The following is a 17,500-nucleotide window of genomic DNA, read 5'->3' as shown; positions in this document are numbered from 1 at the left end:
CTTCTTTAGATCTGTAGGTAAAAAATGATAAGATACAAATAATAAGCTAACAAATTATCAATTGTATGTTAGCAAATTAGCAAGAACTAGCCAACTGCGACATGCTCCGTCCCAAACGCATATCCGAGCACAGGCAACTGTTAGCCTGTTAGCTACAAGACAAACAATATAAACGATTTGTAAACATACTGCTTGGTGAACGTAACAGTTTGTGTGTAGAAACGATCCAGCGACAGAGAATTATGGGATAGCTTAACCCCAGAGGGCAGGTGATTTCCGTAAAGTTACTCAAACCCAACTGTCCTTTGACTGGAACACACTGTAAATCTCTCTCTCTCTCTCTCTCTCTCTCTCTCTCTCTCTCTCTCTCTCTCTCTCTCTTTTTCCAGCTTGTCTTCGTTAGGATCCGTTCATCTCTTTGTCTTTCCTTCCAAAGCCGTATTAAGCTCTATTTACATGGCGAGGTGGTGAAATTTACGCTAATTACCGAGTATCGTCAACATTTCTGTCCGATCCGAATCTCTCATCTATGCATACAGCCCAGTATTTTATTTTGCTTCTTTTTTCATTACAGATAGATAGATACAGTAGATAGATAGATAGATAGATAGATAGATAGATAGATAGATAGATAGATAGATAGATAGATAGATAGATAGATAGATAGATAGATAGACGTTTAAAGATTCCCTAGCACATGCGCTGCTTACGTAGATATTGTACAATATTTAAAGTTTGAAGTTAACCTTTCTTTCTTTCTTTCTTTCTTTCTTTCTTTCTTTCTTCCCATCTTTCTTTCTTTCTTTCTTTCTTTCTTTCTTTCTTTCTTTCTTTCTTTCTTTCTTCCTCAATATGATCCTGAAATTCTCTCTATCTATCTGTACCCTCCCTGTTCGCTCTTTCTGACAATCCCTCAGTCCTCTCTTTTTCCTTCACTCTGTATCATAGATAGATAGATAGATAGATAGATAGATAGATAGATAGATAGATAGATAGATAGATAGATAGATAGATAGATAGATAGATAGATAGATTTTCTAAAATGTCCCAAGATTAAGATTTCCTAGCACATGCACAGTTTATGTAGATATTATACAATATTCAAAGTCTAAAATGATCCTTTCTTTCTTTCTTTCTTTCTTTCTTTCTTTCTTTTTTTCTATGACCACTCTACCCATCTCTACCCTCCCTGTTCATTCTCCCTGTTCTATCTGTTCATTCTTTTTGGCAATCCCTACATCCTCTCCTTTTTCTTCACTCTGCATCACTTCATCCCACCCACCCTACCCACCCACCCACCCCTCTCTCACTCTCTCTCTCTCTCTCTCTCTCTCTCTCTCTCTCTCTCTCTCTCGCTATGAACTCTAAATGTGACCTCTTTCACTACATCTATTTTTCTCTCTTCACCTCCATCTTTCATCTCTTCATCTCTTAAGGTGTGTGAGGGTTACGTTCCTTCGCACCTGGTCCTGAACACAGTCACAGCCCTGAGCTTTCAGCTTGTAGCTTCGGTGTTATGTTTCAGACATGTTTTAAAATTGTATTTTATTTTCTCCTACTTTCATTCTCTAGTCGATATTTAGCAGCGTCAGGAAGAACGTGATACGCTTTGAACTGCATTTTTATCATTTGTAAGAGATAAAATAGAAACGAAATAGTCTTGAAGGTAGGATTTATTTTCCAACAGCAAGCTACTTTGAAACGGTCTGGAAACGTACGTTTATTTATTTTTTATTCTACCGCATGCTATCGGATAGGTTATTACATTGTTATTACAATTTTATTTGTGTTTGCTCACATATTTGCATATAAAGCATTGAAGTGATTCATCGTAGCATGGATATTTTTGAAAATGTTCACAATTCGAAGCCCTTCATCAGCGAGTAGACGCCTGTGAGAGAAACACAGGCACTCTGACCGGCGCCTGTTCTCGCTCTGGCATTCTCCTTCTGCTTCTTAGCCAAATTCACCACTCGCTGTAAGAGACACGCTGCTCCGTTTGATTTCTCCACTTCAGATCCGGGGCTGTTGATTGAGGCCTAAGTGTGTGTGTGTGTGTGTGTGTGTGTGTGTGTGTGTGTGTGTGTGTGTGTGTGTGTGTTAGAGCTAAGCGTTAACTCTCGCCTCTCCCCCGCAGGTTGCTACTGACAGACGTGCCTTTGACATCCGCTGCTGCTTGGACCGCTTGAAAGAGCAACTCGCCCCTCCCCCACCCCCCTTTTCCCGCTTCTGCCACCTGCTTCAGCGCCAAGTGACGTCCGCAGTCCTGGACGAGAACAGCCTCTGCTACGCACCTGGTCGTCACAGCAACAACCTCTGCCCCCCTGCGTGTGCCCCCATGTTGCTTCTCGAGTCTGTGTCATAAGGACGTATCCAGGCGTGTGTGTGTGTTAGTGTGTGTGGGGGATACGCGCGCGCGCGTGTGTGTGTGTGTGTGTGTGTGTGTGTGTGTGTGTGTGTGTGTGTGTGTGTGAATGAGTGAGTGAGTGAGTACACGAGTGTGGGCGAGAGGTGACTACTACTGCCTCATTCCACACCACCACCAACTCTCCCCTTCTGCCCTCGCAACCACACGTAATCAATAATGAGTTTCACCATCCGTCTGGCTTGGCAGCGCAGCTGAGGAGAGACCGAGTGACACAGAGACAACGAGGAGACAGAGAGAGACGGAGGCCTCCACACACAGAGGCTTCAATAAACTAAAAGGTCACAACAATGGGCCTCTGAGATTTCATTTCTGAGTGCCTACAAACGAAAAAGCCAAACCACGTCTCAAATCTCGTTTCCCTTTCGTTTCAAGTGCACAAACGAAACCGGACAAAAAGAAGCTCCCTCTTCTTCACCTCCGACATATCGTCTGGATTTTTTTTTTTTTTTTTTTTCAAATTTTTTGCTTTCAAGCCAAAATGGCGGTTAATGTGACGCCCATCCGGGACACGAAATGGCTGACGCTGGAGGTGTGTCGCGAGTTCCAGCGAGGCACGTGTTCCCGACCCGACTCTGAATGTAAGTTCGCCCATCCGGCCAAAAGCTGCCAGGTGGAGAATGGGAGAGTCATCGCCTGCTTCGACTCCCTCAAAGTGAGTAGTGACTCTACAGCCGACCTCTGTTCTTCTTAACACCTCTTTTAGGGACTTATTTAGAGAAATGTATACAACCTGCTCCATTCAACGCTCAGGCCACGATCACATGACGAGCTTCATTACGTCGGTATCTGTCTACCTCAGAGCCGAAAGTGACTCGTATCGTTAGTATGAACAAATCTGTTCTTAACCCTTTTCGATTGGTAAAAACGAATAAATTATTTTAGCACCATAAATCGAAAATGACTCAGGATTTTTTAAAAACATTTTCAAAAGATTTTTCCTCCGGACGAGTAGTGGCTCTTTATCGGAGAATATTCCGAGTCAAAGAATCATTTTATGAATCGATTGAAGAATCAATTAACAACGATCATTTTACAAACCGACAATTACAGTATTCATTTATTAAAGAATGACACATCGTGTTTATAGAACATCGGTGTTTGACTTTTCGGACATGTTCAGTGTAATTATATGAATCATTTTAGCATTTTAGCGAGTCTGATCTAAAACGATTCAGGAGTCTGTTGGCTTTCAGTGTGAGACGTGTTTTTTTTGTTGTTGTTGTTGTTGTTTATTTTTAACCACTGTAGGTAACCTTACACAGTATTTTATTGGTTAGAGAGAACACTTTCAAATTACAGCCGTCATGAACAAACACTCAGTCTCGGTGATCAGAAATGGGTTTAAGATCAACATCTACTTTGAAGACAGAATCGTTTGTGTGGAAATTTGTGTGTTTTTGTTTTTTTGTTTTGCCTAAATGGAGAAATTACCCCTCGTAGATCAGAGAGAATCGTACAAACTTATCCCCTACTTAAGCTCTGTGTGTATTCTTTCATATGAGCCTCATATTAGCCATCATTGAAGAGTGAGACATGACAAAGTCGTTCGATACTGAAGGCGCGAATTCCAATTTTTTGGCCTAAGTAGAAAAGGTTACAGATATAAACAGTCGTCCCTTTACCAGTCGTCCCTTTTAACCAGGCTCTCTTTCGCTCCTCATCTCTTCTTTTTGTTAATTAGGAAAATATTTCACTTCAGGGGAAAAAAAAAAGTTAAACACATCTATGCATTAGATTGATTTAAATTTAGCATCACAAGGTAAAGGTAAAGTAATGAAGAGATGCCGTTTTCTGCCTTTAAATCGTATCGTATGATCTGTAATCGTATGCAACTCTACAGTATATGTATGTTATGACATTTGCAATGCATTCGCATGAAGAAATACAAAGAGAAATGGAAAAAAAATGCATTGAGAAATTAAGGATCAACTCACCATAGATGGTCTTCAGACAACCAACAGTATAAAAGTCCAGACACAGTCCAGACCCATGACATCGTATCTACATTCACGGCATTTAACAGACGTCCTTATGCAGAACGACTTGCATTTTATTCCCTTTTATAAACCTGAGGGTTGAGGGACTTGCTCAAGGGCCCAGCAGTGGCAGCTTGGTGGACCTAGGATTCGAACTCACAACCTTCCAAGTGGTAGTCTAAAACCGTATCCACTCGGCTACCGGATTTACTCACAGTTTGAAGTCTTTTTGCTTGTGTATAAGGTTTAGACAGAGTTCGTTGATGTTCATGAAGATGATGCCGTTTCCACTGATCTGATTGGTTCCTGGTTGCTGAACCATTTACAGAAACTAATGCCCCTTTTCCACCGAGGCAGTTTGAGTGCTGGTTCGGAGCCAGAGCCTAATTTAGAACCAGTTCTTTCTGTTTCGACCACCAAAGCACCGGCTCCGAACCAGGAAAAGTGGTTCTTAAGTAGCACCAAAACGTTGCTGGTCTAGACTTAAGAACCGCTTGCATCAGGAGCTGGGGGCGGAGCTACTGTTAGCGCATTTGATAATGTACCTTAAGTATACTAATGTTTAATACACTTTTACTTTACCGCGATATGATACATTATCAGCACACATGATAGTAGGTAGCTACATGCTAAGGCTAAATTTTCTTCTGTGTTAATGATAAAATAACGTTATGTACTTTATCGATTACAACCTCCGTTTATACAGATTACACGGAGCCGCACGTACACGTTCTATCTACACGATCAAAGCCATGAGCATTAACAGAAAGCAACAGCCGCCATTTTTGATGTCGTGTTTGTGTTTGCCGCTGCTGCGCTAAAGTTGCTGGGACACGTGACGCGTATACAGTGATGTCACACTCGGCGCTGTGATGCTCTCTAGCCGGTGGAAAGGCAAACCAGTTCTTAGGAGGTTCGCCAGTGATACCGACTTTGAACCAACACGAGCGCTAGCTCTGAACCAGCACCCGGTTCTTTCCGGTGGAAAAGGGGCAGAGCAGTGCTACAGGGTGTTAAAGGGTTATCCTGCCGGAACTACTGATGTCGTTGTCTTTCACTGTGTGGTGATTCTTATTGCTCAGTCCTCGGAGATGTGTAAAGTAAAAGTTGGGGTTTTCTCCTCTCTAATAGCAAACTGTGATTGGGTTGGAGTATTGATCGTTTCAACCATTAGAAAGCACTCTCCGTGTCTAGAAAAGCAGCATTAAAGACTTCTCTATCTCTCTCTATTGCTCTATCTATTGCTCTCTCTCTCATTCTGTCTCACTCCCTAGATATTTTCTTATATAAAAACTCCTTACTTTTACTTTCAAATTAAAAATTTCGCCTTATGGGATATCACAATGAAAGTGCATCATGAATCATGCACTTTCTAGAAGGTAGCCTTTTAGCACTAATGAATTATTCAGACCTAATCTATTGATATTTCGATATTGCATAACCCATTGTTTGAGATGATGGGAACTGTTTTTATTTATTTATTTATTTTGCCCTAGGTCAATCGTTCATATTACACCTGACATCGAAATGAATACCTGTTACGGTGCCAACTACAGTATGTGCAGAATCGAATGCGTCTGAAGGCTATCTGCTTAAAATAAGAAAAGGTTCAAAATACGGAAAGAAACAAAAGAATCACGACTTGGAAAATGAGGCTCGGATTTAGAGTCGCGATGCTTAATGCGTGATTTGTAATCGAACAGCAAGTGAACAGGTGGACAAACAACAAACCAATGACAGGAGAGGGGTTGAGACAAAAAAGAACAAAAATAAAACAATTAACCCAAATAACCTACTACACACTATAGACTTACACTATGCACTATGTACTCTAGCGTCTAGTGTATGCATGTTATAATAGTCCCCAGACGATGGTGAAGGACGTCCAGTTCCCAAACCGCAGAAAAAATATTAAAAAAATAAATCACACGAATGTGTGTGGGCTGATTTAAAAAGCCATTTTTAAAACGTCTCGTCCGCAACGGTGTTGTCGGCCATCTTGAAAATATTATATCAACGCCTGGTAGCCCCGCCCCTTTTCTTCTGCATCGTATCTGTTGGTGTCTCCATTTAAATCTACAACATTTCTGGTTGTAACTTATGCCTTTAAGTCAATTTGCTATGAATCTGTTTATAACAAAACGTTTAAGAACCCAAACAGAACTAAAGTACAATTTGCAGTAGCATAAACTGAACGTTACTTTTAAAATTTTCAGAAACCGTATTTCATAAGTTTGACATAACCATGTCATAAATATGTCATATACAGGGTCATGTTTCCATTAACGGTTGTTTTCTAGTCTGCCAATATAATGGAAAGCCCATTAGGACAGCTCTTTATTACATTAATGATGAACTTCTGCTTTGGGAATTTCTGGTTATTGACCATGCTGATAATAAATAGTTTTTAGCAAAAAAAAAAAAAAAAATGGTGAGAGATTGTTTCTATGGAAACAACTCATTGTCATGTCTCAGGAGATGAGCAGTCAGCTTGTAATTACTGCCATTTTCAACATGACATTAGTATGCCATTAGTGTGACATGATACAACAACGCATTAGGACTTATGAATGTCAGCTGACCGTATAAACATTTACAAATGTTAGCAAACTCACAAGCTGTCCTAATGGGCGTGACAAATCATGACACATTTATAAAATATTTGTCAGTCTTATGAATCAGGGTTCATGTGACGCTGCCTACATGCAGGAAACAGGATGAAATGAATTGAGGGAATGAATGATGTTAATGTATGATTTTTAAATTATCCTTGAGGTTTTATTTAGACATGTAGCGCTCATGGGAATTACCCTAAATTGAGACGTGAACATCTGCATGTCCTCTAGCTTGGATTGGAAAAAGGGAAGAAGAGTTGTTTCTTAAAATGGCCTTTCGTTTATTGATTGTAGACTCTGAGAAACTGAAGGTTCTTGAGCGTTATTATGAATAATGTCCTTCCTACAGTCAGATACAGTCTGAGAATCGTGTATTGATGAGGAGGTCGTTGTCCTTAAACACCATACGGAGTTGGAATTTTTTCTCTTTAAATGTCTGAAATCTTCATGAAGTGGAATCCAACTGGAGCTGAATATTTAAACGAGGCTGGACATTTTTTTCTTCTAAAAGCTTGAAGATGGAATTATGAGTATGACACACACAGAGTAAAGGGGCACGGTGGCTTAGTGATTAGTGGTTAGCATGTTCGCCTCACACCTCCAGGGTTGGGGGTTCGATTCCCACCTCCGCCTTGTGTGTGTGGAGTTTGCATGTTCTCCCCGTGCCTCAGGGGTTTCCTCCGGGTACTCCGGTTTCCTCCCCCGGTCCAAAGACATGCATGGTAGGTTGATTGGCATCTCTGGAAAAAATTGTCCGTAGTGTGTGTGTGTGTGAGTGAATGAGAGTGTGTGTGCCCTGCGATGGGTTGGCACTCCGTCCAGGGTGTATCCTGCCTCGATGCCCGATGACGCCTGATGACGCCACACAAAGTAAAAGACTATAATAATTAGACTTTAATATTTTTTTAAAATGAGATAAAAACAAGATAAAAGTTAACATGGCTGAATAATGATGTAATGATGATGTAATGTTCCAATTTAATACTCAGGCTTTAATAAGGAGTTAATGGCTATAAATCAGACCGGCTGATGAGGTGATGTTTTGTTTTGTTTTGTTTTGTTTTCCAAAAACTTCGCTTTACTGTTTTGTCTGAGATTGTGACGAGACACAAACAGAGGAGACATTTGCTTTAAATTTGAATCCAGGAGACAAAACTTACCCGTCTGTCTGTAAACATCTTTATTTATCCTTTTGGGTTTTTTTTAAAAAACATGTTTAAATAACAGTTCACACACGACCCCAGAGAGGGTTAAACCAAATGAAAGATCTGTTCAAGCCCAAAACATCTCACACCCTGTACTGTAGAAAGTCTCCCAATTCCTTCAGCTAAATAATTTACATACCTGCAAAAGCATTGTTTATAAAACTAGCAGCTGAAATATGGTCATTTTTTCACAACGACTCTTTTTCGAGTGCTTGGTTCGCTCCGGTGAAGCACGCTGCTATGGATGCTACTAACATTACTCATTATGTAGTTTTGTTAGCTTCGTAGCTCAGACACGTAGCTAACGTCTTGTCCGAGTGACTAAATTCTAGGCAAAAGGGAACATTGTGTAAACTTTTTTTTCTATTTTCGATGAACGTGTCCCTTTAGACCTATTTATGGTATTCGTTTTTGATGGACTCTGCTTCAGAGAAGGTCGAATCCTTTTAGAGTGCGCTAGAAAACTCTGCTGCAGTGGAGCTGTGTGTGAAATAATATAAATGCGATTAAGAAGATTTTGGGCTATATCACTTTAAGGCCTGGATTGTGCTGAAGGGAAGAACACTGTGTTAGTCATACAGGTTAAAGGGCCAGCTTGATCACACACACACACACACACACACACACACACACACACACACACACACACACACACACACACACACACACACACACACACACACACACACAGAGACACACACACACACAGAGAGAGACACACACACACCTTGGCTTTTCTCTGCCAGTTTCTCTGCCCAGTTTCAGACAGAATGGCTGCTGGAATAATTTACACCTTTACCAGAGGAGAAAAAAAGAGAGAAAGAGAGAGAGGGAACAAAAAAAAAAAAGATACACTTCTTACTACGTGGCACGACATTGCGCTCCGACTGGGTTTGTCACCAGAAAAAAGGATGGGAAGCACAAGAAATTTCCCTGAGCAAATCAGATCCAAGTTCTTCACTGAACGCTTCACTTTCAGTTAGTCAGATTAATTCCAGGAAAAAAAGCCAGACACAAAACAGGAAATTATGCGTGAGGGAGGAACAAAGGCCACCTTTCCACTCGTTTAGCTAAAACGTTTTATCTAAAGAGACTTACAGATATGCCAAAGAATCCGTTTATACCGTCGAAAAGTTTTCATGTTTTTACAGAGCATTTGAGTTCACAAGTTTCGGCCTTGTCTTTTTTTTACATACTGTACATAGTAGTATGTAAATATTATTAGAGCTATGAATATTGTCGTTAGATCGATGCTTAAAATTATATTCTTTAAACTCTGAAAGAAAATCAGATGCATAAAACTTTATAACGGTCACAAATTCTCTTCATTTACACTCAAAGGCAAAGATAAATTAAAAATTTTATTTACTTTTTTGTTAGTGTGTAGAGTATATTGTACGTGTAGTATAGGAAAAACTGAGCTAAATATATGTCAGAAAGAAAGAAAGAAAGAAAGAAAGAAAGAAAGAAAGAAAGAAAGAAAGAAAGAAAGAAAGAAAGAATTTCAATTAAAATATTTGTCTATTTATTATTAAATAAAATATTTTTTGTTACTCAGGATTTTACTCAGGAAAATTATATAACACAAAAAAGTATTTAAAATTATATTTTGGCTAAATTTTGGAATATTAACTAAAATAAATCAGAAAATATTCTATTATAACGGATTAAATTAGATTATAATTGTGATGGATTCTAAATAAGTAAAAAAATCTATATATTTAATAAAACTAATCATAAAAAATATTTTTTATCTAAAATTCGATACAAAATGTATACCGCTAAATGTTGGCAACAAAGTAAGTAACGTACAATATTGATATAAAATAATAAAATCAAATACAAACAAAAAAATCAAATAATAATCAGAAAGTAATCTAAAAATTATTCAAAATAATAATAGAAAATGATATAAATTAATAATTAAAAATAATAATAATAATAATAATAATTAATTAAAAAAGAAATCATATTACCAATGGGGGGGGGCACGGTGGCTTAGTGGTTAGCACGTTCGCCTCACACCGCCAGGGTTGGGGTTCGATTCCCGCCTCCGCCTTGTGTGTGCGGAGTTTGCCTGTTCTCCTCGTGCCTCGGGGGTTTCCTCCGGGTACTCCGGTTTCCTCCCCTGGTCCAAAGACGTGCATGGTAGGTTGATTGGCATCTCTGGGAAATTGTCCGTAGTGTGTGAGTGAATGAGAGTGTGTGTGTGTGTGTGCCCTGCGATGGGTTGGCACTCCGTCCAGGGTGTATCCTGCCTTGATGCCTGAGATAGGCACAGGCTCCCTGTGACCCGAGGTAGTTCGGATAAGCGGTAGAATATGAATGAATGAATGAATGAATGAATGAATGAATGAATGAATGAATGAATGAAGCTAAAACTGAAAATCATGTTTTGAAGAAAAAGTTGGTAAAAAATGGTAAAATCAAAATTGCACATAGTCTAATATATCCGTACATTTCCATCTAATGTCTACACACACACACACAGACACACAGTCACACTCACAACACACACACACACACACACACACACGGTCACAGTCTGCACCAAAGCCACCCCGTACCTCTAACACATACAAACACGTCATACATCAAGACAACACACGAACCAGATTGTTTTAACGTAAACTGCATACAGGTTCCCTCGAGATGTTTGTCTGTTTGAAGTCAAAAGGTCTGGACAGTTTAGTCGTGTGTGCAAACACTTTTCTCCAGCACAGTGAGTGTGAGTGTGTGGGATGTGGCATCGAACATACATGAGTTGCATGTTGAGAGAAGCTCAGACACTGAGACTCTGCCAGCAGCAGATGGAAAGGTAAAATAAAGCAAATAAAGAATAAATAAGAGGCATTATTGTGTTCACCAAACCCTCATAAAGACAAAAAGAATCACATTCTGGGAAACACATAGCTCTGATTATGCTGCTAACATTGATTTTGTTCAGTAAAAGATTTCACTATGTGTGTTTTTTTTTTTTTTTTTTTTTTAGGTTTTTTTTATCGATCCACACTTATAACCTAGTTTATCAAGTCTGCCAAAAAAAGAGAGAAAAAACAACACTGGCAATAACAAATGCTCCGTTCTATTGCTCTGAGTCGTTATTTACTGAATAGTCATGCTAAATTTATTGCTGCTTTGCCACAATGGAGTGATGTCATTGCGATATTTGACGCCAAAAGGCACCTTGTGTGATACGTATGATGTCAAAATACACGGCGCGAAATCGATGAGGATGAAATGTTCTTAACGATGATTGTTTATAGCTCGATGAGGATTTACCTCAAATTCAAAAACCATTTGACTATCGATTGGATCTAGTGGGTTTTCAGAGAAAAGTCTACTAGTGGGGAAAGCACTTAAAAAAAAACAGAACAGGGGGCGGGGTTTGGGAGTAGTGGGGGGTGGAGTTAATATTGCAGTTCAGGAGTCCAACACAGTTAGAAAGAAAGAAAGAAAGAAAGAAAGAAAGAAAGAAAGAAAGAAAGAAAGAAAGAAAGAAAGAAAGAAAGAAAGAAAGAAAAAAAGAAAGAAAGAAAAATGTAGTTCATTCTAATATATTTAAGTTTATTTACTAAATAAAATGAGTTTTATTCTTTTTTAATGATTCTCTTTGAAGAGAATACAAGAAAATTACCTTGTTGAAAATTATCTTGTATCTTCTACGAAGACAAAAATGTGACAATTATTTAACTATTTAAATTGAGCTAAATTAAGTTACTATTGTGGATTTCAATAAAACAATTAAATGAAAATAAATAAATAAAATAAAATTTGAAAAATGCCATTTGAATTTAAAATAAGTAACAATTGATAAAATTTCATATTACTATTCTTTTTTTTTAATTGATATATATAAATACCAATAAATGTTAATGGTAAAGATATTTATTTAAATTATTCAAGAAAAGCCAAAATCATATATATATATATATATATATATAAATATATATATATATATATATATATATATATATATATATATATATATATATATATATATATATATAGTTTAATATATCTAAATACACAAAGTTGCATCTAATCATGTCTATACACACACACACACACACACACACACACACACACACAGAGAGAGAGAGAGAGAGAGAGAGAGAGAGAGAGAGAGAGAGAGAGAGAGAGAGAGAGAGAGAGAAAGAGAGAGAGATAACAGCTTATTATACAAGTTACATGCTTTCCTTTTTAAGAAATCAATTTAATGATATAACAATTTATACTAACCTGTAAATGTAAACATAAATACAGGATTTCAGATGATGTAAAATTTACCTTAATTATTATACTAAATTATTAAGGAAAAAAAGTGTCTAAACTAATTCCTAATAAGCTCTGTGACCTTTCTCTCGATTAGGATTTTTTTTTTTTTCAGTTTTAAGAACATAGCACCATGCATCAGTAGCGTAATGGTGAAGGGGGACATGAGGGAAGACCATGTGTTGTTAAAATGAACCCTGATTTTAAAAAAAAAGGCAGCTGGCCGTGACAGCGTGTCATAGATTGGCCGTTTTAATGGACATGATTGCTTTTCAAAGCAGATGGGAGGGTTGTGTTTGGCAGCAGAGCTCGTATAATTGAGCTGTCGGTCGAAGACTTGTGTGAAGAGAAAATTGCCCTGTACTCCAGAGGTTGCTGCTGATTACAGTGACAGTTGTTTTAAGGCTTTGCTCCATTACTTCACTCGTTTTTAGCTGTTTTTTTTTTGTACTTTGGTATGTAAGGGCATTGCGTTATGTTTTTTTTTTCTCTTGTTGTTGTTGTTAAGACATTCTCACATCCAGCTCATCCGTTTGCTATTTGCTTTGTTTTATAAACAGCGTGCTGCTGTCTTAATTCCTCTCATAATACAAACGTTTGCTAATTGCTAACATTTCAACACAGGAATTTTTATACAAACTGTGAATAAAACGTTTGGAAATTGATGCTGGCTACGATAAACTTGATTTTAAAAAGGAAGAGAAGAACCGTCAATACTCCGCACGATCCGATCCCCTGATATCGTGAAATGTTACGTAGCATTAGCTGTAAAATTTGACCTAGCTTAAAAGGGACCTAGCATAAAAAAAACAGCTAACTTGATATTAATATAATTATACAAATATCAGATTAACCGATGACTGATAAGAATTCTGCTCTCAGTTTATTAACTTTTTTGTTTTAGTGACTATTGTAAATTTAAAAAAAAAATGCAAACTAAAGAGGTTACCATTGTATTTCTCGGAATATTGGACACTAAATTGAATACCAATAAATGTTGACAAAGAAATCAAATTAAATGAAATTTTAATTCAATTAAATTAATTTAAATTAAGGGGGGCATGGTAGCTTAGTGGTTAGCACGTTTGACTCACACCTTCAGGGTTGGGGGTTTGATTCCTGCCTCCGCCTTGTGTGTGTGGAGTTTACATGTTCTCCACGTGCCTCGGGGGTTTCCTCCGGGTACTCCGGTTTCCTCCCCTGGTCCAAAGACATGCATGGTAGGTTGATTGGCATCTCTGGAAAATTGTCTGTAGTGTGTGTGTGTGTGTGTGAGTAAATGAGAGTGTGTGTGTGCCCTGCGGTGGGTTGGCACTTCGTCCAGGGTGTATCCTACCGCTTATCCGAACTTCTCGGGTCACGGGGAGCCTGTGCCTATCTCAGGCGTCATCGGGCGGAGTGCCATCGCAGGGCACACACACACTCTCATTCACACACACACACTCACACACTACGTACAATTTTCCAGAGATGCCAATCAACCTACCATGCATGTCTTTGGACCGGGGGAGGAAACCGGAATACCCGGAGGAAACCCTCAAGGCACGGGGAGAACATGCAAACTCCACACACACAAGGCGGAGGCGGGAATCGAACCCCCAACCCTGGAGGTGTGAGGCAAACGTGCTAACCACTAAGCCACCGTGCACCCCTAGGTTAGTGCTCCATCCTCATGAAAAAGATCTTGTGTCGCCTAATTCGTATCATATCACCATCTGCGTTTATGTGTAATGAATTTTGCCAAAAAAATAAAAAATAAAAACAGACGCTTCATCATCATCATCATCATCATCATCATCATCATCATCATGATTACATTGAAAACTCACCACGGTAGACAGGTTCCACTTTTTTCCCCATACCTGTATGCTCGCAGCCATGCCAGGAGCGTCGGCGTGGAAACGGGAATGTCGGTGTCTTTTTGCCTGCTGTGGTGTCTTTGCCCTTGTTCAGGTGTGAGAGACACAAAGAAAAAGACAGAGAGCTTGCCGCCGTCCTCCCGAACACGTCCTCTCACGTGTCTTTCTCTTCCGAGCACAGGCCAGAACAAGCTATTCGAAGTACACTAGAGATCGTCTTCAGCTTGGAGCAGATAGATCGAGGAAGAAATAGACGCAGCATGCTTTGTTTCAAACAGTCAATACTGACAGAGGAAGATGGAAAGGCAATAAAGACATAAGAAGAGGTTGCTACTGTAGGACATATAGAGGACAAAGCATGAAGTTTAATGGTGGAGCAAAAAAAAAAAAAATGAGCAAATTGGATCAAAGCTGCACTTGAAGGGACGGTCGATGTTTAACACCCAGTTTCAGTCTCGTACATCAGTCAGAGAGAAAAGAGGCCAGGGATGAGAGATCAGAGTAGATTAGCTCACGCCAAATCAACACGACGGACATCGCTGTGGACTTCGGTGGCGTAGAATAAAGGAAAACGGTACTGTATCGATCCTGTATGCTACATGTTTCATGTTTCATCAGGACTATGGAGGATTGTTCTGTCAGCTTTTCTCACTAACCCAGACACTGAGTTTCTCTTTTCTGGTGCTTCATGCATCCTCACATACATACAGTACACACATTCACATGTATACACACACACACACACACACACACACACACACACACACACACACGCATACAAATCAGCGGCAGAGACAAGGGGGGTCACGGCTCACAAAGAGCTAGTACAGTGCATCTATTTTTCCCTTTTACTACCACACACACACACACACACACACACACACACACACACACACACACACACACACACACACACACACATTTCCATTTCACAATGCACATCTGTCCATCTTTTCAGCTCTTTATCTCTGATTTAGCTTGGCATTATAGGTTCGGATGACATTTCTACTTTTATGTCAGGACGAGTGCCGAAATTATATCCATTAAAGTAAATGTAATATTTATAAATAAATAAACAGACATAAAAAAATTTTCACACACTGGGCAGCAACTGGAATATCATTCATACTAAAAACACTTTACGCTGGGTCCGAGCTATTTCGAGCCAGATAGCGCTGTATAACTTTAACTCTTTAATTAATATGAAAGAATCAGCCTGTTAGTTTTCCCGATGATGCTAAAGCCAGATAAGGAATAACGTGGAAATATTCTAACTATAAGTCAGAGTGTGATGCTATAGCTAGCTAGTAAAGAAGAACAGAATAAGAGAAGTTCATCTCGAGGTTCCGCTTTGGCTTTGTAAAGTGGATCTGAGACCCGCTCTTCCGCATGATTAAACATGAACTGGGCTTGATAGTTAATGAACAAGTTGAATCAGGCATAATAAATTAGGCAGTGGTGTGAACTCTTCGGGCTTAGCGGGTGCCTTGTTTGTTTTGCACATTAACTTATTTAAAGAGCACAGGAACGAGTTATTTATCCAAGTGGAAAAACAGATCGACTGTATCGATGCTGACCAGATGCCTGATAGCTGTAATATAATGTAACTTTCTGGAGAAAACCAGGAAAGTGGAAGCTCATTAACTCACTCACTAAGAATAACGGACTAAAAGGGAATGTGCAGGGTTTTACTCCAAACCCCAAACCCCCAACACCTTAACACCCCAACATCCATTTTCTCTTACATTCTGTCTTTCCCTTTAAACACAGTCTATCCCAGAACACAATCTGCTCCCTAACATGTTGAGTATTGAATATATAGTACAAAGAATGTTGTCACACAGCTAGACGTTAGGGGTTACCTAAACCTTCACGTCACCTTAATCTTCACCTTTACCTAAACAATACCATCACATTAAAGGCAGGGTTTCCGATTTTTGAAAGCCAATGTTGACATATAAAATCACCAAAACAAACACGCCCCTATCCCACCCCTGTATCGATAGCTCCGCCCACACATACATGCGTAACCCAGGCGACTAACGGAAAGAAACGTGTCTCTATCATAGCGAAGGGAAGAACAATACGATTGTAGATAAACAAACAAGCAAAAATGCCACACAAGCATAATGATGTAAAGGACAAAGGCATATATTAGTTCTGTGTAACAAAGCAAAACCAACGTTACTCACCTATCGAGAAGGAAAAAAGCGCCTCGGCGTCTTAAGTAAAGTCGGCCACATATTCACAGGTCGGAGTTTCCCGAGTCGATAACTCCTGAGCTAAACGCTGTTACTACACAAAACGCGGTTGTAGCTGCCTCTCTACATTACTACGATAGAAAAGAGGTGTTATTTGTGTAGTAACAGCGTTTAGCTCAGGAGTTATTGACTCGGGAAACTCCAACCTGTGAATATGTGGCCAACTTCCTGCTCCTTCAGTTCTCTCCAGCGCTGGAAAGCTGATCCTATATTAACACGTCCTACTTCTTGCCTTATCGTAAGCCTTTCTTCTCTTTCTTTCTTTGTTTTTATCCTCCATGTCGATGTTAAATCCGCTTTATGCTAACGTCACACACGCGCGCCGAACGCTCTCTCCGCCCATATCGACTGCCTTTAATGCCAACTATAAGTTATACAACTATCTTAACTAGAACTTCAGCTGAAATTAGAATTAAAACTCATAAATATACGACATACAAATGAACTACATCGAATTTAAGCCCAAGCTTGGGGCTTGTTTTCAGTTTTATAAATGCTACATTGACAGAGCTCTATATCTCATCTCTATATGGATCGTCCTCTCTCTCTCTCTCTCTCTCTCTCTCTCTCTCTCTCTCTCTCTCTCTCTCTCTCTCTCTCTCTCTCTCTCTCTCTCTCTCTCTCTCTCTCTCTCTCTCTCTCTCTCTCTCTCTGTGTATATAAAGCATGTCCTATATCAACACACACTCAGAATATGCCCTACTTAATATAGAGGGACATTGAAGGGACAGATGTCTGGATCCAGGAATGGAAATCGGTCTTACTATATAAACTGTCGCAAATTTTACTTTTATTCGTTTGCCCTAGAAACGTTCGAGGGCTTTTTTTCTAAATCGCAGTGTATTTGGAAAAAAAAAAGGATGTGATGTATGCAGAGAAGA

General features: G+C 39.2%; 1 protein-coding gene across 14 annotated transcripts in view; it reads left to right on the top strand.

The window, feature by feature from the left end:
- LOC113640322 (muscleblind-like protein 1) overlaps positions 1–17,500 on the top strand; it is a 117,717-nt gene that overhangs the window by 36,269 nt on the left and 63,948 nt on the right. For all 14 annotated transcript variants that reach the window (XM_047806162.1, XM_047806163.1, XM_047806164.1 and 11 more), the window contains exon 2: positions 2,138–3,080. In XM_047806162.1, the coding sequence (XP_047662118.1) occupies positions 2,907–3,080 (174 nt within the window). In that variant the 5' untranslated portion in view covers positions 2,138–2,906. The remainder of the gene's footprint in view (positions 1–2,137; positions 3,081–17,500) is intronic.

The sequence above is a fragment of the Tachysurus fulvidraco genome, chromosome 22 (assembly GCF_022655615.1).
Source record: "Tachysurus fulvidraco isolate hzauxx_2018 chromosome 22, HZAU_PFXX_2.0, whole genome shotgun sequence".
Taxonomy (NCBI): Eukaryota; Metazoa; Chordata; class Actinopteri; order Siluriformes; family Bagridae; genus Tachysurus; species Tachysurus fulvidraco.
This window is presented reverse-complemented; position numbering and strand designations above follow the sequence as displayed.